Here is a 27,541-nt window from a genome sequence, read left to right on the forward strand (position 1 = left end):
AATTAACTACAAAGTTATCAACATATTTGTCTTAGATATTAAGAAAACTTAGTAATGTCATGTGCTGTATGGACTTAACTTTGTGTCATCTAGTTAATCAGAGCACAAAGAGTGAATATCAAGTTGTCTAACTTGAATTATCTGGAACTTTCACCATACCACCTGTACAGTATCCATTAAAATCTGAAATTGGCTCAGTAGTGGCCTTCCCTACTGATTTTCAGTTTAAAAAAAAAATCTCAAACTTAAGACTGCAATGCAATATGGGTGCATGTCATTTTTATGATGCCCGAGTAACTGAGAAAGAATTCATATATAGTTCTGTTGTGAGTAAACTAAGAAGGGTAAAGTTGCGAAGAAGAAACACAACGATCAACAGTAGTCATATCTTTATTGTTGAATTATAAACTAAAGTTGCCATGGTAGCAATATTTAGAAAAATCTGATTTTGTAGCAGGGCGCTAAGTTTGACTTAACCTGCAAAAAGTTAAATAAGATTCTAGCATATTCTGATGGCCAGCAGATATGAATGTTTCTAGAATAATTATATTTGATAAACTTACACACTTTACTGGCTTGATTGATCTAAAAAATTATTGTTATGCAACCAAATTATATTTCTAAAGTTGGTACTATATATAAATTTGAGAAGTGATATAAACAAAGCAGTACGTAAACATGCAAAAAATGTCAGAAGAACTTTAAGGTATCATATTAGTTTAATAATCACAGTTATGCAAGAGAATACAGAAATAAAGTGGACTATTGCTTGAATCTCGAAATAACGCATGATCCATATTAAGTTAATTACCAATACGGTGTCACTTACATAAAAGATCTTATATTAGTTTACAGAGGGAGTACTTAAGATAATATTCCTCCAAACCTGATGAAAGTTCTTTTACAGTTAAGATCTTTGTTAAAAGGAAATACAAATTCAGTATTTTTGCAATATAACTGGTGTTGGCTGTTCTGCAGGAATTTTTTTACTGAACTCACAGAAGTAGATTGCGTACCCCATCCAGCGTTCAACCCAATGGACATCGAGGGAACCACTTTGAGTAGGCAATTGTTTGTGTGGAGGAAAATGCATGGTACTAAAACTAACCTTCCTCTGGTCCAGATGAAATCAAGGCAACTGGGTTTCTATCTTCAAACATCAATTTGTTAGTTCTTCTTGGCTTCAGTGTGTCCCCTCATATTACTGTGTTTAAACTACAATGCAGTGTGCTAATTATTTTCTAAAAAATTTAGAGTGTATTAATTAAGTAAAACTTATTTGAAGTAGATGTAGCACGGCCTTTAGGATTTTGCACATTTACCACACCAATTTCGAGTAGTCGTACTTCTACATACATATCTGCTCACCAAATAGCTGCATGATTATTATGAACGTGGTAAACTCTAAAGCTATTTTCTTTAGTAGTCCTAAAAGAAACTGAACTATTTGCGTGGGGCCAGAGAAGCGTACTTTCAATACAAACTGCAATTGCTTGGGCAAGAGAAATCAACTCAATACTGCAATTTTCCATATGAAGTAGTAAGAGGAGGCGTACCATTGCAAACCAATGTAGGCTGAAGGCTAGCTGCATCTTTGGCGTGTGGTCAAACCCGGCAAGCTGCAACTATGTGGAGCATCCACACTACTGCCACCACATGCTTGCTAAAACGCTTAATCTGACTGTCCCTGTACATCAGCCAAATCTTCGGCGAGCATGTTTGATGGCAAGCTCGGGCAACTGTTGTTGTATTGAGTATCCTGATGATAACCGTCATGAAAATCACTATATGGATCGATGTGCCCATCATGTCTGGTAGTAGCCCACTTTGGAGAAGAATACACCAACCATTTTGGTAGTGGGCATCTCAACACTTCTATTTGGGCCTCATTCCCCTAATACGCTAGTAATTGTCTCCTTTCCCGTATTTCTATTAGTCTCACTCCCATACACTTCATGATCCGAGAGAGGGAATGCTAGCAGCCATGGTGTCAGTGTCCCCTCCGGCCGTTCATGCAACTTGAGAGGATGAAGTCTCTAGCGATGTCGCGCGAAAGGCATCGGCGCTAGTGAGTTTGCTACCATCCTAGCCGCGACGACAATGCGGCAGAGCATATAATGGAGGGCAGAGCAAGACGGTCGAGGGAGATGGCTCATCAGAAGAATCCACAACATGTGGACGACCAGTGTAGTAGAGAAGGGAAGCCTCAGGGGATGAGCCAAGTGAGGTAATCTTAGGTAATGAACGAGGCGGGAAAGCCGCATGTGATGATGAGCTTGATAAGAAGCCATTAGAGGTAGAAGAAATCTCAATCCCTAGGAAGTGGCAAAGAGGACCAAGATCAGACATAAGAAACCCACTATGATGAGCCTTCACAAAGGCAATGTACTTAAGAGTCATCGCAGTGATGATCGACATATAGAAGAAGAGTTTGACCATGAGTTGAAAGGTGGGTAAGAAGTGTAGGATCATGAGCACTCGCCGAAAACTAGCCACAATCACCACTGAGACAAAACTCCAACTAGGCACGAGGGGTTTGCTTATGGCCATAAAAGAGCCATCTCCGGTGGTGGCTATATGTAGACCTCATGCAACAGGGAGGAAGAGAAATGATATCCCACATGCCTATGCATGCAAGAGCAACAATCTTCTCTACAATCGCATGCTGTAATTCATGATGAACAAATTCGTCATAGTAAGAAGTCGTCTCGAGAAAAGCGACGCCAGAATAACCAATAACCATAGCGGTCAATAGGCAGAAGCGAGCGAGCTCGGAAGCCATAAGTAGGCTGAGCTTTAGGTGGTGCGTTGCCACCAGGAAAGGCCATAGTAGTCGAGGGAGATGGCTCATTAGAAGGATCCACAACACGTGGACCACAAGTTTAGTGAAGATGATAAGGGGGACTCATCGGGGAAACCTCATGGATGAGCGAGGTGAGGTAGCCTCAGGTAATGAACGAGGTGGGGAAGCCGCAGGTGGCGACGTGTGGGATCTATAACAGTAGTACGGGAGGATAAGCTGGGATAGGTGGGCGAGGGCAATAAATGAGTGATAAGTGTATCAAGAAAATTGAGGGAAGAAATATCCTCAATGGGGGAGGCTGAAGGAGAGTATGGACGTGGATAGAAAGGAGGAGACTCAATCGAAAGTCACATCTCAAGAAATGCGCAATCGACGACTAACAAGATCCCAACACCGATAGCCCTTGTGCTCATCACTTTAAACTAAGAAGACACATTCAACAGATTGATCAAACAGTTTGGTGCGTGAAGAACATAGCAAACACAACCAAACAAATGAAGTTGACGCTCAACCAAATAGTTAGGAGAATGCTCAGAAAGATGCTCGAGAGGAATGTCACTCTGTAGAGTTGAGGAGGATGAATGTTGATGAGATAGGTGGCTATGATCATCAACGCGCTAGTTGCCTCACAAAGGTGACGATGCTTGCGCTCAACAACCCCATTCTAAGCATGAGCACCGGGACAAGAGAACCGAGCAAGTGTGCTTTGCTCAACAAGGAATCTGCGCAGCAAATGAGAGAGATACACACAAGCTGTATCTGCACGAAAGACAGATAGTAGTGGAAAACTGGGTATGAACCAAGGCGGCAAACTTCTTATAGATAGATAAGACTTCACTACAAGAAGGCATAAAATATATCGACTTGTGTCGAGAGAAATAATTGTAAAGATAATATAGTGGCGATGGCCTCCTTTCGAGGCAAAGGGAGCTGGGTCCCAAACATCATAGTGAATAGGATTGAAAGGACGCTGAGGCAGTCTTGCTATGAAGATATGGTAACTGAACGTGTTTACCCAGCCAACAAACTTGACTGTCTAAAGTTACATTGCGAGAGACAAATCCTAGAAGACGACATCGTTCTAAGGATGAGAGACGAGAGCCACACATGTAACTGAGATGATGATGCCACAAAGAGTCGGTAGACAAGGTAAGAGAGTTGAAGAGATTGGTGGATGTGGTAGCGGAGGGAAGGCGACGCCCGGCAAGCTTCGGAGGCCGTGCGAATCACAGCGTCGAGGGCCAACACAAAGTAGAGCACTAGTGTGCCGATCCTAAATCAGAACAAGAGTCAATGTCAAGAATATTGGAGTAATAGAAATATTGTTTGTGTTAGGTTCAATGATATATTTGCTTGGATTCTAGGTCGGAGTTAAACTTGAGAATGGGCACTTGGATTTGTGATATTTTGACATGAGCTTGAAACTGGAGAACTTGAAGGTGTAGCATGATGAACCTGAGATGTATTTGATTTATATAGGTATAGTATGATTAGCATGAATGTGGTATTAATTGACTATTGGATGGTCTTGGATATTACTAGTTGGATTCTAGGTTGGAGATAACTTGAGCACTTGGATTTGTGATATTTTGACCAAAGCTTAGTAGCTTGTATGTGCCCCATATGGTATGAGCATGGAGATGATACAAACGGATCGTAGTTGGTAGACTTTGATGATTTTGCTAGCCCTCCCCAAGAATGTTACGAGTACAGGATCATGGGAGGATGATTTGGATTACTTAGAATGGATGACAATTTCAGTGGTATGAGTCTTGTTGGAGCAGCTGATCTTGCTTTTATTATGTGTTTGTGCTCCTTTAAACGCAGTAATAGGAGGAGGGTAGTACTTATCAAGTGATATTATGTTCGTGGATAAATAGATCTTTAATAACCTTAGAACAGTTCTAATTTATTTAGATGATTCTGATCTTGAAAAAAATTCTGGTGGATAAGTACCTTCTAATTTTTGGATCTATAGTAATCAGGTGCAAGCTTGCTTTATACTGGACTTAGCTAACCATGATAGTGAGCTTGATTGTATCATAGTCATGATTTGTACTAGATGCACACCTTTAGAGATTGAAACTTGAGAACTTTAGGGTCTAGTATGATCAATCAGAGATATATTTGATTTAAATGTGTAACATGATCAGCTTGGTTGTGAAAATTGATGGACTATTACATCATCTTGGATTGAATTAGTACGAAGAAAACAAAGATATTGGCGTAATAGAAATGTTGTTTGTGTTAGGTTCAATGATGCATCTGCTTGGATTCTAGTTCGGAGTTAAACTTGAGATTGGGCGCTTGGATTTGTGATATTTTCACATGAGCTTGAAACTAGAAAACTTTAGGGTGTAGCATGATCAACCTGAGATGTATTGAATTTATATTGGTATAGTATGATTACGATGAATGCGGTATTGGTGGACTATTGGATCATCTTGGATATTACTAGTTGGTTTCGAGGTTAAAGATAACTTAATTACTTGGATTTGTGATATTTTGACCTATGCTTAGTAGCTTGTATGTGTCCCATATGGATATGAGCATGGAGATGATACAAATGGATCGTAGTTGGTAAACTTTGATTTTGCTAGCCCTCCCCAAGAATGTTACGAGTACAAGATCATCATGGGAGGATGATTTGGATTAATTAGAATAGAGGACAATTTCAGTATTATGAGCCTTGTTGGAGCAGCTGATCTTGCTTTTATTACGTGTTTGTGCTCCTTTAGATGCAGTAGAAGGAGGAGGGCAGGAGTTATGAAGTGATATTATATTGGTAGATAAATAGATCTTTAATAACCTTGGAACAATTTGGTTTACTTAGATGATTGTGAGCTTGAAAAAATTCTGGTGGACAAATAACTTCTAATTTTTGGATCTATAGTCATCCAATGGAAGCTTGTTTCATATTGGACTTAGATAACCATGACAGTGGGCTTGGTTACATCATAGTTATGATTTGTACTAGATGCACACCTTTAGAGATTGAAATTAGAGAACTTTAGGGTGTAATATGATCAATCAGAGATATATTTGATTTATATGAACATAATATGATCAGCATGATTGTGAAAATTGATGGAAGAAAACAAAGATATTGGAATAATAGAAATGTTGTTTGTGTTAGGTTCAATGATATATCTGCTTGGATTCTAGGTCGGAGTTAAACTTGAGATTGGGCACTTGGATTTGTGATATTTTGACATGAGCTTGAAACTGGAGAACTTTAGGGTGTAGCATGATCAACTTGAGATGTATTGGATTTATATAGGTATAGTATGATTAGCATGAATGCGGTATTGGTGGACTATTGAATGATCTTGGATATTACTAGTTGGATTCTAGGTTGGAGATAACTGGAGCACGTGGATTTGTGATAGTTTGACCTAAGCATAATAGCTTGTATGTGCCCCATATGGATATGAGCATGGAGATGATACAAACGAATTGTAGTTGGTAGACTTTGATGATTTTGCTAGCCCTCCCTAAGAATGTTACGAGTACGAGATCATCACGGGAGGATGATTTGGATTAATTAGAGTAGATGATAATTTCAGTGGTATGAGCCTTTTTGGAGCAGCTGATCTTGCTTTTAATATGTGTTTGTGCTCCTTTAGATGTAGTAGGAGGGTAGTAGTTATGACGTGATATTGTATTGGTAGATAAATACATCTTTAATAATCTTGGAACAATTTGGATTTACTTAGATGATTGTGATCTTGAAAACAAATCTAGTGGATAAATAACTTCTAATTTTTGGATCTATAGTAATCAAGTGGAGGCTGAGGTAGTTGCAGAGGAGCAATGAGAAAGCGCATCAGAAGTATTACTCGATTGCTTGAAGATCGACATTGCAACAATGGCTTGGCGCAAAGGCCGATGCGGCTGACAGGGTTTACACCCTCTCCCACACCTCCCGTGCATTGTTCATTTCCCGCCAATTCGGCTTGATGTCCTTACCTTGTTACGGGTTCCGTGCCACTGACTTGATCCGACATCACACGTTCTCCCGCCGTGCGTCCTTGGCCTTGGTGGTAGGTAACGTCGTGCTCTCGGGCTGTGTCTCGTGGGTTAGCCATTGCGTTGCCGACTGCCTGTGTGGCTATGGTGGCGCCCAGCAGGGAAACACGGGATGTTGTTGGATTGAGGCATCGCACATCGCACCCCGAAGCCAGGCAAAGGATGCCGGTCGGACTGACATGGAGCGTATTGCACATGAGGTATGGTGGAAGGGATGAAATTGTTATTGGGAGCGGAGTGTCATTGCCGTCATTCATTGTACTAGGAGCCAAGCGTCGAGGGGATGACGATTGGGGAAGGTGGGAAGATGGTTGGATCATAGTTATGATTACTACTAGATTCACAGCTTTAGAGATTGAAACTTGAAAACTTTAGGGTGTAGTATGATAAATCGGAGATATATTGGATTTATATGTGTAATATGATCTGGATGATTTTGAAAATTGATTGACTATTACATCATCTTGGCATGAAATAGTAGTAAGTAAATAAAGATATTGGAGTAATAGAAATGTTGTATGTGTTAGGTTCAATTAGGATTCTAGGTCGGAGTTAAACTTGAGAATGGACATTTGGATTTGTGATATTTTGACATGAGCTTGAAACTGGGGAACTTTAGGGTATAGCATGATGAACCTGAGATGTATTTGATTCATATAGGTATATAGTATGATTAGCATGAATGCGGTATTGGTGGACTATTGGATGGTCTTGGATATTACTAGTTGGATTCTAGGTTGGAGATAACTTGAGCACTTGGATTTGTGATCTATTGACCAAAAGCTTAGTAGCTTGTATGTGCGCCATATGGATATGAGCATGGAGATGATACAAATGGATTGTAGTTGGTAGACTTTGATGATTTTGCTAGCCCTCCCAAAGAATGTTACGAGCAAAAGATCGTGGGAGGATGATTTGGATTACTTAGAATGGGTGACAATTTCAATGGTATGAGCCTTATTGGAGCAGCTGATCTTGCTTTTATTATGTGTTTGTGCTCCTTTAGATGCAGTAATAGGAGGAGGGTAATGCTTATCAAGTGATATTATGTTCGTGGATAAATAGGTCTTTAATAACCTTGGAACAGTTTGGATTCAATTAAGTGTTTGTGATCGTGAAAAAAAATCTGGTCGATAAATAACTCCTAATTTTTGGATCTATAGCCATCTAGTAGAAGCTTGCTTTATACTGGACTTAGATAACCATGATAGTGGGCTTGGTTGGATCATAGTTGTGATTTGTACTAGATGCACACCTTTAGAGATTGAAACTGGAGAACTTTAGGGTCTAGTATGATCAATCGGAGATATATTGGATTAAAATTTGTAACATGATCAGCTTGATTGTGAAAATTGATGGACTATTACATCATCTTGGATTGAATTAGTTGGAAGAAAACAAAAATATTGGTGTAATAGAAATGTTGTTTGTGTTTAATTCAATGATACATCTGCTTGGATTCTAGTTCGGAGTTAAACTTGAGATTGGGCACTTGGATTTGTGATATTTAAATATGAGCTTGAAACTTGAAAACTTTAGGGTGTAGCATGATCATTCATTGTAGTTGGAGCCAAGTGTCGAGGGGATGACGATTGGGGAAGGTGGGAATATGGTTGGATCATAGTTATGATTACTACTAGATTCACACATTTAGAAACTGAAAATGAAGAACTTTAGGGAGCAACCCGAAGCCAGGCAAAGGATGCCGGACGGACTGGCATGGAGCGGATTGCACATGAGGTATGGCAGAAGGGATGAAAACGTTGTTGGGAGCGGAGTGTCATTGACGTCATTCATTGTACTTGGAGCCAAGCGTTGAGGGGATGGCAGGAAGATGGTTGGATCATCGTTATGATTACTACCTTTAGAGATTGAAACTGGAGAACTTTAGGGTGTAGTATGATCAATCGGAGAAAATTTATATGAGTGTAATATATGGAGTAATAGAAATTTTGTTTGTGTTAGGTTCAATGATATATCTGCTTGGATTCTAGGTCGGAGTTAAACTTGAGAATGGGCACTTGGATTTGTGATATTTTGAGATGAGCTTGAAACTGAAGAACTTTAGGGTGTAGCATGATGAACCTGAGATGTAGGTTGGACTCTTGGTTGGAGATAACTTGAGCACTTGGATTTGTGATATTTTGACCTAAGCTTAGTAGCTTGTATGTGCCCCATATGGATATGAGCATGGAGATGATACGAACGGATTGTAGTTGGTAGACTTTGACGCTTTTGCTAGCCCTCCCCAAGAATTTTACGAGTACAAGATCATGGGAGGATGATTTGGATTAATTAGAATAGATGGCAATTTCAGTGGTATGAGCCTTGTTGGAGGAGTTGATCTTGCTTTTATTATGTGTTTGTGCTCCTTTTGATGCAGTAGTAGGAGGAGGGTAGTATTTATGAAGTGATAGTATATTGGTGGATAAACTGATCTTTAATAATCTTGGAACAATTTGGATTTATATAGGTGATTGTGATCTTGAAAAAAATCTGTGGATAAATAACTTCTAATTTTTGGATCTATAGTCATCCAATGGAAGCTTGCTTTATACTGGACTTACATAAACATGATATGGGCTTGGTTGGATCCTCGTTATGATTTGTACTTGATGCACTCCTTCAGAGATTGAAACTGGAGAACTTTAAGGTGTAGTATGATCAATCGGAGATATATTGGATTTATATGAGTATAATATGATCAACAAGATTGTGAAAATTGATGGACTCTAACATCATCTTGGATTGAAATAGTAGCAAGAAAACAAAGATATTGGAGTAATTAGAAATGTTGTTTGCGCTAGGTTCAGTGATATATCTGCTTGGATTCTAGGTCGGAGTTAAACTTGAGATTGGGCATTTGGATTTGTGATATTTTCACACGAGCTTAAAACCAGAGAACTTTAGGGTGTAGCTTGAAGAACCTGAGATATATTGGATTTATATAGGTATAGTATGATTAGCATGAATGTGGTATTGGTAGGATGTTGGATCATCTTGGATATTACTAGTTCGATTATAGGTTGGAGATACTTGAGCACTTGGATTTGTGATATTTTGACCTAAATTTAGTAGCTTGTATGTGCCCCATATGGAGCATGAAGATGATACAAATGGATCATAGTTGGTAGACTTTGATGATTTTGCTAGCCCTCCCGAAGAATGTTACGCGTACAAGATCATCATGGGAGGATGATTTGGATTAATTAGAATAGATGACAATTTCAGTGGTATGAGCCGAGTGAATTGCAAAAAACATCGACATTGAAGGCTAGGGTTGCAGAAATCACAAGTCTCTAGTTTTGTGCCCAAAAACACTAATTCCCAGGCTAATTTTTTGCAGAAACCACAAGTCGCTCGGTTCGCTCGTTTTAAGTGGGATTATGACAGGTGGGGCCCGCTTTTGTCGATGTGGCATAACTGTTCATCCGTTTCACTCGTTAGACGCCGTGCGCGGGCCGACTCAAGCCGGAACCCTTTTGACTGGTCCCTCCCCGCCAGCTCTTCTCCATCTCTCCATCTCTTTCCCTCCCCCACACCTAGGGGTGGGCGTTCGGTTACACCGAACCGTTCGGTTCGGTGCTTCGGCCGCTGGGAATATTCGGTTCTAGGAAATCAAGCACCGATCGGTCAATGGTAATTAGGCTAACCGAGGCTTCGGTCCACCGTTAGAATCGGTTCGGTGTCGGTTTGGACCGAACACACCCAAGAAAGCCCATGGGCTGGGGCGCTGCAGCGCTGCCCAATGGGCTGGTCGGCTGGAAAAGGAGCTTCCTCTTTTTTCATTTTTTCTAGCGACAGAGACATGTTCAGGCTGGGAAAGAACAAGCAAACAACGGCGTGTTTCTTCAGAGTAGTTTTCTGTGCGTCGGACCCTGCTGCTGCATCGTTTGTCCCCATGGTCTCCTCTGTCGTTGAAGACATCTAGAATACAACGCAAATGTCAATTACCAACGATTCAGAGAGGAAAACTAATCAAAGCACGTGTAACCATTGAACTGAACAGTACGCTAATCAAATCACCATTGAACTGAACATGTACGCTGTACACATGTTGGGTGAGGAATTCCGCTGCTGGGTTACCGTGCTTGCAGTAGCCGACCGCCGTTGTTCTTCCACAGTTCCGCTACCAATTTTCGTCGGACGGCGCCGTCACCTATGGCTAGAGTTCAGAGCTGCGGATGGGGATGGGGAAGCTGATGCAATCCCTATTATATATAGGGATTTCGGCAGGAAACAGATCGAGCGAGACTTGCGGTCTTCGGAGAGGAAGGTATCATCCACGCCGAGATTTTTGGAGACGAGATTTGGGAGGCGGCAAGGACGCATCCCTTCCGCGCTTCGTTGATTTTGGAGGAGGCACAGGCGGGGGGCGGCGACCAGTTTCAGTGCGTTGAGGGGCTTCGGTTGCTCGGTTAGTTCGGTTGACAGAGGGCCACGACCGAAGGTTTTCCACCAATGCTAACCGAGCATGGTACCGAGAATTTCGGTGTCGGTCAGTTCGGCTTCGGTGCAGGTTAATACGGTTCGGTTGATCGGTTCTCGGTTTATATGCCCACCCCTACCCACACCCTCTCCTCTCAGACATGGCGACGGCGAGTGGCGGCGGCGACTGCGGTGGGCCTGCCGGTGGCGGAGACGACAGGCCACTGGAGGCGGATCTCTGCGGTAGCTCAAACCCCGGCGCCCCTTCGGACAACAGCCCCAACACCAGCCCCCAGCACTCGCTGGAGTTCGCGGCGGCTAGATCTTGGGCCAGGCCGTGAAGGCGGATCCGACGGAAAGCCGGTGGGGCTTTTCATTCGGCGGCGTCTAGTAAGTTAACCTCATTTGTACAGATTCTAGGGTTAGGGTTAGGATTCGGCGGCTGGATCTTGGGATGTATGTATGTGTGGTTATTTTGATTTACAGTGTTAAACCCTAGCTTGTGTACTGAAACACTCAATTTGATTTTGGGGGAGGGGGCAGGGGAATAGCCCACTGTCATAGACTCATATAGTTGATATGTAGCAATGTGAACTGTTAATTAGAGCAGTGCCAATACAGAACACATTAGAGTAGCTTATATTGTTAATATGCTGTGTTAATTAGAGTACATTAGAGTATCTACATCTATAGTTATGCATTGTTAATAAGAGCAGTGCCAATAAAGGGCAAATTAGAGTACCTTATTTTGTAGTTATGCATTGTTAATTAGAGCAGTGCGAATAAAGGGCAAATTAGAGTAGCTTCTTTTGTAGTTATGCATTGTTAATTAGAGCAGTGGCAATAAGAGGAAAGTATAGTAGCTTCTTTTGTAGTTATGCATTGTTAATTAGAGCAGTGCCAATAAGAGCAAAGTATAGTATATTTTGTTAATATGCAGTGTTAATTATAGCATATTACTGTGAACTTTTTTATAGTAATTATGCAATGTTAATTAGAATTGTTGTTTTATTTTGTTGTCTAGTTTGGACGATGTTGTTTGGGAAGTTAGAATGCACTTTCATGAAAGAGACAACTTGAAGAGATCCCTCTGCATTTCAGACATCACATATCACAATTTGGTAGCATTAATAGAGACAGAGGGATATGGGCTGAATGATTACATTTACTTTGTGAGGGAGCCTGGTGTGGGTATTGAAGGATTGGTAGAAATTTCTGATGATGACAAGGTGGATGAAATGCTTGACCATATTGCTAATAAGGATCAGACTGTAGTGAATTTGACAGTGATTAGGGCCACTGATCCAAGACCTGCAGATTTGAATGCAGGATATTTGTATGAGGAGCGGGTTCCTTCGAGTCAATTAGGAGAAAAACTTGTCTATGAAGTCAATCCTTCTGGAGTTCTATTCAGATCACCTGAGAAATCAAATAAACAGAGGCAGTCAGAGCCACTTCAGTTCTTTTCCACACAGCAGAGCACAAACTTAGATATTGCTATGGAGCAAGATGAGCAGGAGACACTAATGGAGCTAAAGAGGAGAACCAAGATTGAGAACTTTAGGAAACATAAGGAGGCATCTGAGCATGTTCAAATGGTTAAGCAAAAACTACCAGTTCTTCTAACTGAAGATGACTCTGATCTGGATGCAGCAGATGAGGACTTTGTTAAAAGGCTTAATGATTTGAGGAGGCAGAGAGAGGATCCACTCCTTCATTTTGAAGGAGACACTGATGTGGATGAAGTGTATGGGGAAGATGAGCAAGTGGAGCAAGTGGAGGAGGATGAGCAGATGGAGCATGAGGAGGAGGAGCAGGTGGAGCAACAACAGGAGCCACCAAAGAAGAAGGAAAAAAGAAAAGGGCCAACCAAGAGGTCACATTCAAGCTTGGAGCAAAGATTTGAGGATGTGTAGGTACCATCATCAGATGAGGAGATAGATGTAGGTGATTTGAAGCAGGAATATGATGATGGAGCTGAGAATGCACCTTTTATTTTGCCCAATGGAAGGAAGAGCAGAGCATATAAAGCACAACCAAGGAAGTGGTACAGTAAAGAAAGAGAGAACCCAGAGGAGCAGTTATGTAGAAAGCTTTGTTTCCTTAATGTGTACCAATTTAGGAGAGCACTTCAGACATTTCACATAAGTCAGAATAGGAACTATGACTTCCACAGAAACTGCAATGACAGCATCATAGTTGTGTGCACTAATGTAAAATGTCCTTTCTACATTGCAGCTTCTGTTGTTGCAAATGAAACTACTTTTTGCATCAGAAAGGCTAATTTTCTGCACACATGCCCAGCACTAGCAGAGAATACAAAGGTCACAGGAAAATGGGTGGCACACCAGTGTGAGGATATGCTGAGAATTGATATTGGCACACCAATCACCACAATAATGCAGAATTTGAAGAAGAAATATGAAGTAGAGATCTCAACCCATATGGCCTATAGGGCTAGGAAACAAGCATTGAAGGTTGTCCAAGGAGACCAGAGAGGTCAATACACTAGGATTAGAGATTATTTGCAGGCTGTTTTGGACACAAACCCAGGAAGTAGATGTGTTGTGACCACTAAGCATTTGCCACAGCACCCAAGCAAGAACCCAAGGTTCCATGGCCTGTTCTACTGTCTTAATGCTTGCAAAGAAGGGTTTTTAAATGGATGTAGGCCATTCATAGGTACATTGTGTTGTAACTTGTGTAGTGTTTTTGTTATTTGACCATATTAAATACACTATCTTCTCACATTTGTCACTTTGCAGGGGTAGATGGTTGTTTTATCAAGCTGTCAACAGGTCAGCAGATCCTTGCTGCAACAGGAAGGGATGGAAACAACAACATATACCCTATAGCATTTGGAGTTGTTGACAAAGAGGACACAGACAGCTGGACCTGGTTCTTAACACAACTGAAAGATGCACTTGGTGGAGAAAGTGGAAAGTTTGGGTATTATACTATCATTTCTGATAGGCAGAAGGTAAACTTCTCTTCTCATATTTCTATTGTACTATTAATTTTTCATATGCACATTGCTTTGTGAACAATTCAAATGGACCAATATTTAGCTCTAGTTCTTATTGTGTCAACAGGGCCTTTTAAATGCAGTAAACCATGTTTTTCCCAATTGTCCACAAAGATTCTGCCTTAGACACATTTATCAGAATTTCCAAACTGCTGGTTTTAGAGGTGATGAGTTAAAGAAACACATGGATGCAGCTAGCTACTCTTATACTAAGAATGAACACCTAGTTGCAATGAATGATTTGAAAAGCGAGTGTAAGGCAGCTTGGGCATGGCTTAATAAAGTACCAGTTCATACATGGGCTAGACATGCAATGGATTTTACATGCAAGACTGACCTAGTTGTGAACAACATCAGTGAGGTGTTTAACAAAATGATCCTAGATGTTAGAGGGAAGCCAATAAAGACCATGCTGGAAGGAATTAGGACTAAATTGATGGTCAAATTTAACACCAATAGAACTAAGACAGAGACAGCAAATTGGGAGATTTGCCCAACATATGCAGAGATGTTAGAGGAGGCAAAGTACAACTCAAGGTGGTGCCAATCTTTGATGGCTGGTCCTAACATTTACCAAGTTAGTGTAGTGGAGATAACACCTACTTAGTGAACTTGCTGCACAGAACATGTGGATGTAGGAAATGGGATATGACTGCTATGCCTTGCAATCATGCAGTCTCTGCAATTGTGAAAGCTAAGTTGCAACCTGAAGACTTTGTTGATGATTTCTTCAAGAAGGCAATGTACAAAAAAGCATATGGCCATATCATATTTCCTGTCCTTGGTCCAAATCTGTGGCCAAGGTCAAGAACTCAGGACATAGAGCCTCCAGTTTTCAGAGACAAAGTTGGGAAGCAACAAACAAAGAGGAGGAAAAACCAATTTGAGAAGCCAGCACCAAGAGATACATCTAGGATGGCATCCATTACTTGTAGCAACTGCAAACTTGTAGGGCACAGATACACTGTGTGCTCCAAGCCCTTGAAACCAGCTCTTGCTATGAGACAAAACCAGCATCAGGTTAGCTTCATCTACAGCTCATGATATTCATAGCATCTTTGTTTCTGTTTTTGTAGTTATGTCTCAATTGATATTCATAGTTCATGATTGTTTCTGTTTTTTAAATGCAGCCAAACAGGTCACATGCTTCTGCTTCATCTACGGCTGCTGCACCAACAAGGAAGAGGCCATCTCCATGTACAGCAGATGTTGGGACTGCTCCTCCCAGGAAGAAAGCTGCACCTGCTGCAACTACACCTACTGCTCCTCCAAGGAGGAGAGCTGCACCTGCTGCTATTGCACCTACTGCTCCTCCCAGGAGGTCTCCCAGGAAGAATGCTACCCCAGCACCTACTGCTCCTCCAGGGAGGTCTCCCAGGAAGAAAACTACCCCAGCCGGTACATCTTCTACATCTGCTGCAGGCCATAGGGGAACATTTCATGCTCCAAGACAGACTGGAAGGAAGAGGACAGTTTCCTACAAGATGAAAGAGTACCTATATGCTTATGGTAACTAGATGTTGCCTTTGTTGGCTGTTGAACTAGATGCCTTTGTTGGCAGGTTTGAACCAGATGTTGAACTAGATGCCTTTTGATGGTTGTTGAACCAGTTGATGCCTTTTGTTGCCTTTTGATGGTTGTTGAACTTGAATGCATGATGTTGATGCTTGTTGAACTTGATGCTTGTTGAACTTGAATCACCTAAATGAGTCTAGGGTGCCTCGACGTCGAAAAAACCACCTAAATGAGTCTAGGGTGCCTCGATGTCGAAAAAACCACCTAAATGAGTCTAGGGTGCCTCGACGTCGAAACAACCACCTAAATGAGTCTAGGGTGCCACGACGTCGAAAAAACCACCTAAATGATTCTAGGGTGCCTCGACGTCGAAAAAACCACCTAAATGAGTCTAGGGTGCCTCGACGTCGAAAAAACCCACCCAAATGAGTCTAGGGTGCCTCGACGTCGAAAAAACCACCTAAATGAGTCTTGGGTGCCCAGACGTCAAAAAACAACCTAAATGAGTCTAGGGTGCCTCGACGTCGAAAAACCACCTAAATGAGTCTAGGGTGCCTCGACGTCGAAAAACCACCTAAATGAGTCTAGGGTGCCCCGACGTCGAAAAAACCCACCCAAGTGAGTATAGGGCTATTTCAGATATACAAATCAACATCAAAATTCATCACATTCAGCATATTGGGAGATCCATACATAAGCAATACATAACTAATTAGTAGCATAATTGGGGGATCCATACATGACCATTACATAACTAATATGTAGCATAACTGGGAGATCCATACATGAACATTACATAACTAATAAGTAGCATAATTTGGAGATCCATACATGACTAATAAGTAGCATAATTGGGAGATCCATACAAGACCATTACATAACTAATAAGGAGATCCACACATGACCATGAACTCCATGACCATTACTGCCCAGTGTGGCTCATTCATCTAAGATTGCCTTGATCCCATTCAGCTTGGCCTTGGTCTGCTCCACAACCTTCTCAAGCTCATCAATATGGGCCTGCAACTTAGTCTTCTCTTCAGCAAGCTTCAACTTCATGTTCCTAATGACACTGGCTTGAGATACTGTCAGGTTCTTAACCATGTCATACTTCTCCTGGAGCTTGCTCTCATCAGGCTTCCTTTCCATCTGGGCCCTCCTCTCATTCTCATCCAGAAGGGCTTGAACATCTCCAACCAACTTGTCATAACTGGCCTGCAGCTTGATCTTCTCTTGTGTCAGTTTGTGAACAGCAAATGAGTTCGTCAGATTGTCCTCAGTCCTGTTTCTCTTGGACTGCTCATACATATCCCACAACTTGGACAGTGCATTCTCCATTGTAGCTGGCCAAGATGGATCAACCCATTCAACTAGTCCACAGTTTTTACCATCCTGTTAAATTACAGTGTTAAACAACAAGATATGAGCTACATGCCAAGATGAGTTCTTTACTAATAACAAGTAGGCACTCCAACCAGTACCAACAATTAGGCAATCTAAATAATGAGTGCTTACTAACTAAAAGCAACTAGGCCAGCAATACTTAATAACAATTTTTAATGAGTGCTTCCAAACCCATGCACATGCTTGACATATAAACAAACCTCACTTGTCCACACTGTCACATGCTGACATATTAACAAATGACCTCACTTATCCACACTGTCATATGCTCACATATAAACAAATGAACATGCCACAACACTCTGCACATATGCTCACATAAATACAATGACTTCACTGAGCCAACAAGACAGATCTGCTAACTACCAAAATCAGTACTAAACAATGACCAATATGGATGCCCACAGCAGCTAATTAGCAGAAATTTGACACATACCTTCACAGCACAAGCAAGGAACCTCCTGCCAGTATGGATGCCCTCGAAAGCAACAAATCTTTCTGCTCGCTTCCGGTGTTCATGGCACAAAACATAATCATTGCCCTCGAATTCGGAGTCATCCGTGGTAGCAGGGATCTGCACGTGCAAAGGAAAGCAAGAGATTTGGGAAGGAAACTTCAGATCTAGCTCAAGAGGAAAATCCCCAAATCCAAACCGTAACCCTATTTCTACCAACTCACCTTCACGATGCCGTCGTCTGAACCTGAGGTGGCGTACTGGTAATACCTGCCGTGCTCACCTTCACTGCTGTCATCATCCTCACTCCAGGAAACCATGGCGACGCGGTGGCGGCGGCGGCGGTCGGAGATGTGGACGGGTCGACGGCGGCGAACGAGTGGGAGCAGAGAGCGCGAGCGAATGAGGGTTGGGGTGGGTGGGCCTGTAACGATTCGAGGGAGGGACCGGTCAAAAGGGTTCCGGCTCGAGTCGGCCCGCGCACGGCGTCTAACGAGTGAAACGGATGAACAGTTATACCACGTCGACAAAAGCGGGCCCCACCTGTCATAATCCCACTTAAAACGAACGAACCGAGCGACTTGTGGTTTCTGCAAAAAATTAGCCTGGGAATTAGTGTTTTTGGGCACAAAACTAGAGACTTGTGATTTCTGCAACCCTAGCCTTCAATGTCGATGTTTTTTGCAATTCACTCGTATGAGCCTTGTTGGAGCAGCTGATCTTGCTTTTATTATGTTTGTGCTCCTTTAGATGCAGTAGTAGTAGGAGGGTAGTACTTATGAATTGATATTATATTGGTGGATAGATGGATCTTTAATAACCTTGGAACAATTTGGATTTACTTAGGTGTTTGTGATCTTGAAAAAATCTAATGGATAAATAACTTCTAATTTTTGGATCTATGGTCATCTAGTGGAAGCTTGCTTTATACTGGACTTAGATAACCATGATAGTGGGCTTGGTTGGATCATAGTTATGATTTGTACTAGATTCACACCTTTAGAGACTGAAACTAGAGAACTTTAGTGTGTAGTATGATCAATCGAAGATATATTGGATTTATACGAGTGTAATATGATCAACATGATTGTGAAAATCTATGGATTCAAGAAGATATATTGGATTTATACGAGTGTAATATGATCAACATCATCTTGGATTGAATTAGTAGGAAGAAAACAAAGCTATTGGAGTAATAGAAATGTTGTTTGTGTAAGGTCCAATGATATATCTGCTTGAATTCTAGGTCGGAGTTAAACTTGAGATTGGGCACTTGGATTTGTAATATTTTGACATGAGCTTGAAACTGGAGAACTTTAGGGTGTAGCATGATCAACCTGAGATATATTGGATTTATATAGGTATAGTTTGATTAGCATGAATGCGGTATTGGTGGACTATTGGATAATCTTGGATATTACTAGTTGGATTCAAGGTTGGAGATAACTTGAGCACTTGGATTTGTGATATTTTGACCTATGCTTAGTAGCTTGTATGTGCCCCATATGGATATGAGCATGGAGATGATACAAATGGATCGTAGTTGGTAGACTTTGATGATTTTGCTAGCCCTCCCCAGGAATGTTACGAGTACAAGATCATCATGGGAGGATGATTTGGATTAATTAGAACAGATGGAAATTTCTGTGGTATGTGTGCCTTGTTGGAGCAGCTGATCACGTTTTTATTATGTGTTTGTGCTCATTTAGATGCAGTTGTAGCAGTAGGATAGTACTTATGCAAATATGAATCCAAGGGCGAATGTTTGGTCTTGCTAATTTCGATCGTTATAGTTCATTATTTTTTTTCTCAAATCTTATTGGATGATGTTTTGTTGTCGAACTGTATTTTTGATCCCTCTGAATCTTTGGATGATCGCAAATTCTCGGACCCTCTTGATTTAACTTCTTCCCTTGCTCAGTCCAATAATTTAGTCTCGAAAGATTCTGATTTGGATTTGTTAGAGTTATAATATAAGTCATGTACCCCTTTGTATTTATCCCGTTGTATAAGGGGTTTTCTGCATATGTTCCACACCTGTACATGTATATATATCGGCCTATGGCCTCATGGGAATACAAGTTGCTTATTCCTAACATGGTATTAGAGCTAGGTCAATTTTTTGCATGCTGCAACTCGTGCGTTTGATCCGTCTCTACATCCCGATCGATCTCCAACCCCGCTCGATCTCCTCTTCGTCTGCTCGATCGAAGCAGGGGGCTCGTCCCGCAGGCCCCCGATCTCCTGCTCCTGCCGCTCGATTGAAGCAGGGGGCTCGTCCCGCCGGCCCCGATCTCCTGCTCCCGCCAGCCCCGGACTCCCGCAGGCGCCCCCGATCTCCTGCTCCCGCTGCTCGATCGAAGCATGGGGCTCGTCTCCAGCCGGCCTTGATCTCCTGTCGATCTCCTCTCCAGTCGGCCCTGGCCCCTGCGGTTCTTCAGCCGCCGACTGCCAGCTGCCCCTTGATCGACTGCTTGCCGCTCCCCGATCCCCTCCCGTTCCCGATTGGAAGCTCTCTCGTCGGATTCTGTTGATTTCGGATCTCTGCTAAAAAAATGTCTGCTGCATCGGGCTATGTTGCTGTCCCTCGCTGTCCGGTGATCTTCGATGGTACTAACTACACCGAGTTCGCTGGCTTCATGCGCATTCACATGCGTGGCATCCGTCTCTGGGGTGTTCTTTCTGGCGAGGTCTGCTGTCCGCCACGTCCGGTTCCTCCGGTGGCCCCTACTCCGCCGACTCCACCGGTTCTTCCTACGGACGCTAATCAGGCCGCCAAGGATGCGGCTAAGCTTGCTGATGAGGCTGCTGATCGTGCTTATGATGAGAGGGTTTTGGCTTATGAGGAGGCTCTTCAGACGTATCATGGTGCTTTGTCTGTTTACACCCAGTGGCTTGATGATGATGCTCACTGCCAGTGTTTTGCCTCAGTTTGCTTCTGAGTTTCTGGGTCTTCCTACTGTCTTTCAGATGTGGACCTGTCTTCGTCAGCGCTATGAGCCCTCTGGTGATGCCTTATACCTTTCTGTGGTTCGTCAGGAGCATGCTCTTCAGCAGGGTGACTCTACTGTTGATGACTTTTATGCACAGAGTTCTGCTATCTGGCGCCAGCTTGATTCTCTCCGCAGTGCTGGTCGTCGTACTTGCCCCTGCTGCCAGGCTGTCCAGGCCAATTTGGAGTTTCATCGCGTCTACGAGTTCTTGTCTCGGCTCCGTAAGGAGTTTGAGCCCCGGCGTGCTCAGTTGTTTGCTCGTGGCCGTATTTCTCTCATGGAGGCGCTTTCAGAGATTCGTGCTGAGGAGACTCGCTTACGTGGTGCTGGTTTGCTGGAGGTTCCCTCTGTGCTCGCTACTCGGGCTTCTTCCACTCCACCTGCTGCACCGACCCATTCTCGCTCGAGTGCTCCGCCGCTCTTGCCCACTCCTTCTGGAGGCTCAGGTCGCCCCCGTCCACATTGTGACTACTGCAACAATGATGGTCATATTGAGTCCCAGTGCTACACAAAGCGGAAACACCTGCGCAAGGCGCGATCATCCTCCTCAGGGACTTCGTCATCTCCCTCGACAGCTTCAGCCATTGCTTTGACTGAGCAGGATATTCTGAGACTTAAGCGTCTGCTCGCGGCTTCAGGTTCTTCCTCGACGGGTACTGCTGGTTCTGTGACTGATGCTTCCCGCACTGAGCAACCGCCCTCTACACAGTCAGGTACATCCCCATGGGTTCTGGACTCTGGAGCTTCTTTTCATATGTCTTCTCATTCTTCCGCTTTGTCCTCTCTTCGATCGCTGGATTCTCCTGTTCATGTCTTCACTGCTGATGGTACTCCACTTTCTATTGCTAGTAGAGGCAATCTTTCCACTCCTTATTCTGTTCCTGATGTTGCTCATGTTCCTCGACTTACCATGAATCTGTTTTCTGCTGGTCAACTTACTGATTCTGGTTGTCGTGTCATCCTTGACGTTGACTCTTGTTCTGTCCAGGACCGTCGCACGCACACTCTGGTTGGGGCTGGCCCTCGCCGCCGTGATTCTCAGGGTCTTTGGGAGTTGGACTGGCTTCATGTTCCTTCCGCTGCCACCACCATCGCCAGTCCCTCCGCTTCTGTCGCCTCTGTTACTGGTTCCTTCAAGCAGTGGCATCATCGACTTGGTCATCTGTGTGGTTCTCGGTTATCGTCTTTAGTTCGTCGAGGTCTTCTGGGGTCTGTCTCAGGAGATGTCTCTTTAGAGTGTCAGGGTTGTCGTCTTGGCAAGCAGATTCAGTTACCATATTCACATAGTGAGTCAGTGTCTAAGCGTCCTTTCGATTTAGTCCATTCTGATGTATGGGGTCCGGCTCCTTTCGCTTCGAAAGGTGGTCATAAATACTATATTATTTTCATAGATGATTTCTCTCGTTACACATGGCTTTATTTCATGACTTCTCGTAGTGAGGTGTTGTCTATTTATAAGCGTTTTGCTGCCATGGTTCATACTCAGTTCTCTTCACCCATTCGTGTTTTTCGTGCTGACTCCGCTGGCGAGTATATCTCTAAGATGTTGCGTGGTGTCCTTGCTGAGCAGGGTACTCTTGCCCAGTTCTCTTGTCCTGGTGCTCATGCTCAGAATGGCGTGTCTGAGCGCAAGCATCGTCACCTTCTTGAGACGGCTCGTGCGATGATGATCGCCGCCTCTCTTCCGCCTCATTTTTGGGCCGAGGCTATCTCCACTTCCGCCTATCTCATCAACCTTCAGCCGTCCGCTGCTTTGCAGGGTGGCGTTCCTTTTGAGCGTCTTTTTGATCGTTCTCCCGATTATTCGATGCTTCGCTTGTTTGGTTGTGTTTGCTATGTTCTTCTTGCCCCTCGCGAACGCACCAAACTGACCGCTCAGTCTGTTGAGTGTGTCTTCTTAGGCTACAGTGATGAGCATAAGGGCTATCGTTGTTGGGATCCTATCGGTCGTCGGATGCGTATCTCTCGAGACGTGACTTTTGATGAGTCTCGTCCCTTTCTACCCACGCCCATCTTCCTCGATTTTTTCAGTGGAGGATATCTCTTTCCTCACTTTTCCTGACTCACCTATCACCCCCGTCGCGCCTGTGCCTATTCGTTCCACTCCCTCTGCTTCTCCACCTCTAGTCGATTTGCAGCCACCATCTTCTCCGGTCTCCTCGCCTAGCATGTCACCGGATTCTACACCTTCATCTCCGGTGACTTCTTCGTCACCACCCCCCGATTCTACCTCGGCGATTCCTCCTTCTATTGTTCCATCCTTTCCTCAGCATTACACTCGTCGTTCACGACCTGTGGATGCCTCCTTGGATGAGTCGTCCTCTTCCTCTCAGCCTACTTATGGCTTGCGTTCTCGTCCTCGTCCGCCTGTTGATCTGGATTCCCCACCGCTGGTGCTGCTGTTCTTGAGCCGACTTCTTATCGTCAGGCTGTTGTTCATCCTGAATGGCAGTTTGCGATGGCAGAGGAGATTGCTGCTCTTGAACGCACTGGTACCTGGGATCTTGTTTCTCTTCCTCCCGGAGTCCGTCCCATCACTTGTAAGTGGGTCTACAAGATTAAGACTCGCTCCGATGGTTCTCTTGAGCGTCACAAAGCTCGTCTTGTGGCTCGTGGTTTTCAGCAGGAGCATGGTCGTGATTATGACGAGACTTTTGCTCCTGTGGCCCATATGACCGCTGTTCGTACACTTCTTGCCGTTGCCTCTGCACGTCACTGGTCTATATCTCAGCTTGATGTTAAGAATGCCTTTCTTAATGGTGAGCTGCGTGAGGAGGTGTGCATGCAGCCACCACCTGGGTATCCTGTTCCTGATGGCATGGTATGTCGTCTTCGTCGCTCTCTCTATGGCCTTAAGCAAGCCCCTCGCGCCTGGTTTGAGCGTTTTGCCTCTGTGGTCGCTACTGCTGGTTTTTCAGCAAGTGCTCATGATCCAGCCTTGTTTATTCACCTTTCTCCTCGTGGTCGGACTCTTCTTCTTCTCTATGTTGATGACATGATCATCACTAGGGATGACCCCGAGTATATTGCCTTTGTAAAGGCCCGTCTTAGTGAGCAGTTTCTTATGTCTGATCTTGGACCTCTTCGCTACTTTCTTGGGATTGAACTCTCTTCTACCTCTGATGGCTTTTTTATATCCCAGGAAAAGTATATCCAGGATCTTCTTGCTCGTGCTGCTCTCACTGACAAGCGCATTGTTGAGACTCCTATGGAGCTCAATGTTCACCTCCGTGCTACTGATGGTGATCCTCTCCCTGACCCGACGCGTTATCGTCATCTCGTTGGCAGTCTTGTCTATCTAGCTGTCACTCGTCCGGACATCTCTTATCCGGTTCATATTCTGAGTCAGTTTGTCTCCGCTCCCACATCGGTTCACTATAGTCATCTCCTTCGTGTTCTCCGATATCTTCGGGGCACGATCTCTCACCGTCTATTCTTTCCTAGCTCCAGTTCTTTACAGCTTCAGGCCTATTCGGATGCTACGTGGGCTAGTGATCCTTTTGATCGCCGTTCACTTTCTGCTTACTGTGTTTTTCTTGGCGGTTCTCTCATTGCCTGGAAGACGAAGAAACAGATTGCAGTTTCCCGTTCGAGTGCTGAGGCTGAGTTGCGAGCCATGGCTCTTTTGACGGCAGAGGTGACCTGGTTCCGGTGGTTACTTCAGGATTTTGGTGTTTCTGTTACTACACCGACTCTGCTCTTATCTGACAGTACAAGTGCTATTAGCATTGTGCGCGATCCTGTGAAGCCTGAGCTCACCAAGCATATTGGTGTTGATGCTTTCTATGTGCGCGCTGGTGTGCAGGATCAAGTTATTGCTCTTCAGTATGTGCCTTCCGAGTTACAGTTGGCGGATTTCCTGACGAAGGCCCAGACTAGAGCACAACATGGCTTTTATCTCTCCAAACTCAGTGTTGTTCCTCCATCATGAGTTTGAGGGGGGGTGTTAGAGTTATAATATAAGTCATGTACCCCTTTGTATTTATCCCGTTGTATAAGGGGTTTTCTGCATATGTTCCACACCTGTACATGTATATATATCGGCCTATGGCCTCATGGGAATACAAGTTGCTTATTCCTAACAGGATTATTATTATTATTGGTTGTTTCTCTAAAACATGGGATTATATGCTTAGGGGCAGGGGTGACTTATCTTCTTGATGATCTGTGTTTGGATGATCATTATTTTCTCTATTTTAATTTCTTCCCCTTCACAGCTCATCTTTAATCTCACAATTCTAATTTGCATTTATTGGGTTTTCTAGAAAGTGGGGGTTATACGGCTTAGCGGGGGCACTTATCGTCTCGGTGATCTATGTTTGGAGATCATCACTCTTTCTATTTAATTTCCTCCTCTCGACTGTTTAATTTTAAAGTCCTCGACAATTCTGATTCGGATTCGTTGGTGGTTCTCCAGAAGTTGGAATTATACGGCCTAGCGGGTGGTCCTATTTTGCCTCTGCGGTTCTTTTTCAGTCGCTTGACTTTTCTGACCTTTCTTATTCAATAATTAAACTCCCCAGACATTAGGTTTTCTCTATCCTTGGCTGGTAATTCTCAACTGTTGCAGAAGGTTTTTCCTATCCTTGGTTGGTAATTCTCATCTGTTGCAGAAGGTTTTCCCTATCCTTCGTCGCTAATTCTCAACTACTGCAGATACCGGCTTGGATAATTGCATTTTGGAACCAGTGTTGTAACCCGTCATCCCTAACCGAAACAGGCTTATTTACCCTTTACCTCCTCTTTGTTTGACACATGCTTTAGCTGAGCTTGACTGACTTATTGAAAGGTATCTTGCTCGTTGCCGGTCGTAGTTGACGAATTCAAGTACAACCTGCTGCTGAGTTGCAGCTTTTCTAAATCTACTATTTTCCAATTCATCGTAACTTTGTCATCCTTTAAAATTATCTTACTGGGCAACATTTTGAATCCAGATTTATCTGCAAAGTTGCAACAATGGAGATTCAAACTAATGTTGCATCCTACAACCAAAAAAGACTATGCTCCAGTTCTAACTCTTACCACTTATTTTTATTTCATGCAGCTACTTGTTCATGTCTTTGATTTAGGTTATTTGCTTCTGCCCTCCTTGTGATTGCAAATTTAATTTAAGCCCAGACCATGTTGGCAGTGAGTCGGAATCAGTTAAAATCGTTATGTTCTCAAGTTGTCTCTTGCTCTGTTTCTCTTGCCTACAGATACATTTATTCATTTTCGCTGACCGGCTATGTTCTATTGTAATTCGAGTTCGAATGTTTATTTTGTAGCCCTGCTTTGTGCTGTCCTAATTCAAGTTGCGCCGCCACAAAATGCTGCTAGTTTAACTGCTGTAAGCGCAGCAATAGGAGCAGCGCAGGCGGCCGCTGCAGCTAAGCTCGCATGGAACGTATGCCCTGTTGCAGCCTCGCAGGTACCCACAGTCGTCTCTCTCTCTTTTGATCTGATCCCCACAAATTCTCAGCTTTATTTCTGTGGATTCTGTTTTATCTATGCTTGCTATGTGTTTGATAAAAATCCAAGCAGGCTGAGGCGAAGATTTTGTGCTTAGGTTTTTACTCAAGTATTTCATCTTTTTCTGAAGTTTAGCTTCAATGAACTGAAATTTTTTGGCATCCCTTTTTCTCCTGCAGGTCATTATCATCTCATCTCACCACACTCATGCAACATAACCTGGCGAGTTCACTCCTTACTCATTCTATGTACCAGTTCCATAGCTTTATTCACTGAACTGAGATGATGTTTGCGTTCAGTTAGATGCTGCTTGCTCGATTTTGACTGTGCCGTCGGCCCCCTCCTTTCTCCCCGTGCCGCCGGCCCCATCCTTTCTGCCCGCGCTGGAGCAGAGATGCCTCAGTAGGGGCAGAACACCGGGGCTTTATCTCTCCTTGTCTAGCACCGGCCGGTGAACAAGACGGAGGGTAACCAAGGTCGCCTCAAATGGCCGCTGCTCTTCTCCGGCTTGGACCAGAACCCCGGCGTATGGGTAAGTACAGGCGTATGGGTAAGTGCAGAGGAGCGAGCAGAGAAGATGGTGCAGCCAGCCTCCTCCTCTCTCCCCCTCCCCTTGCCGCGAGCAGAGCAGATGGTGAAGCCGGCCTCCTCCTCTCTCTCCCTCCCCTTGCTCTCACTAGCTTTCGGCACCCTCCTCGCCATTGGCTCCATACCCAGGTTCATCTTTCTCTTTCTCTGCCCCTTTATCTCTTATTTATTTGATTTGATCTGAGAATAGAATCACTAGCGATATGTATTTTAGATTTAGGTCTTCAGAAAGAGTATGGGATGTCTGAGGCAAGCTTTTTATCCATGCATTTTTTCCTATTGCAATATTTAGCTGATTTCGGAATAGAAGATCTGGAAATATTCCTTACAGATTTAGGCCTGCAATTCATGTGTTTGTTAAGGAGCTCCTTCAGTTAGTATGCTTGAATATCTGAGGTAATTCTGCATTCTGACATGTTCTCCTTCATCTCTCTTTTTGTTCTACAGATAATTGATGAAAAAACTTTGATAAATAAATACCGGCGCCGTCTCATCGTCTTCATCGACATGAGCATCACTGTCAGTCCACGCGTCCATGCCTCCCCATGTACCATGCTGGAGTGGCCGCCACCTGGTTGAGGTATCGCGCCGCCGCCGCCGCCGCTGCCCGGGTCATCCTCTCCACCTGCAAGACACCTCGGTTTTCTTTTCTTTTTCACTATTTCTGTTCTTCCACTTGTTTCTTCTTCCTGGACCTCCCTGTCCGCTGAAATTGCAGGCTGAGGGGAGCACCATGAGGATGAGGAGGTCAGTGGCTGATATAGAGAGCTCCTCGAACGAGGAAGTAGGAGCAACTCGAAGATGTCATTTTTCAGGTATGTTCACCGGAAGAGGGGTTACTATTTTGGCAT

At 43.6% G+C, this 27,541-nt stretch overlaps 1 protein-coding gene across 5 annotated transcripts in view; it reads left to right on the top strand.

The window, feature by feature from the left end:
- The window catches only part of LOC123180472 (proteoglycan 4), a 38,576-nt gene that overhangs the window by 3,016 nt on the left and 8,019 nt on the right, over positions 1–27,541 (top strand). The window contains exons 5-11 of one of the 5 annotated variants that reach the window (XM_044592525.1): positions 979–1,094; positions 12,285–13,942; positions 14,026–14,240; positions 15,416–15,794; positions 25,919–26,061; positions 26,282–26,819; positions 27,138–27,505. In XM_044592525.1, coding sequence (XP_044448460.1) covers positions 13,621–13,942; positions 14,026–14,240; positions 15,416–15,794; positions 25,919–26,061; positions 26,282–26,320 — 1,098 coding nt within the window. In that variant the 5' untranslated portion in view covers positions 979–1,094; positions 12,285–13,620 and the 3' untranslated portion in view covers positions 26,321–26,819; positions 27,138–27,505. Of the gene's footprint in view, positions 1–978; positions 1,167–12,284; positions 13,943–14,025; positions 14,241–14,352; positions 15,306–15,415; positions 16,666–25,918; positions 26,062–26,281; positions 26,820–27,137; positions 27,506–27,541 lie in introns of those variants that run through there. The other 4 variants (XM_044592527.1, XM_044592526.1, XM_044592528.1 and 1 more) reach the window with 4 other exon arrangements.

Source organism: Triticum aestivum, chromosome 1D (assembly GCF_018294505.1).
Source record: "Triticum aestivum cultivar Chinese Spring chromosome 1D, IWGSC CS RefSeq v2.1, whole genome shotgun sequence".
NCBI classification, from domain to species: Eukaryota; Viridiplantae; Streptophyta; class Magnoliopsida; order Poales; family Poaceae; genus Triticum; species Triticum aestivum.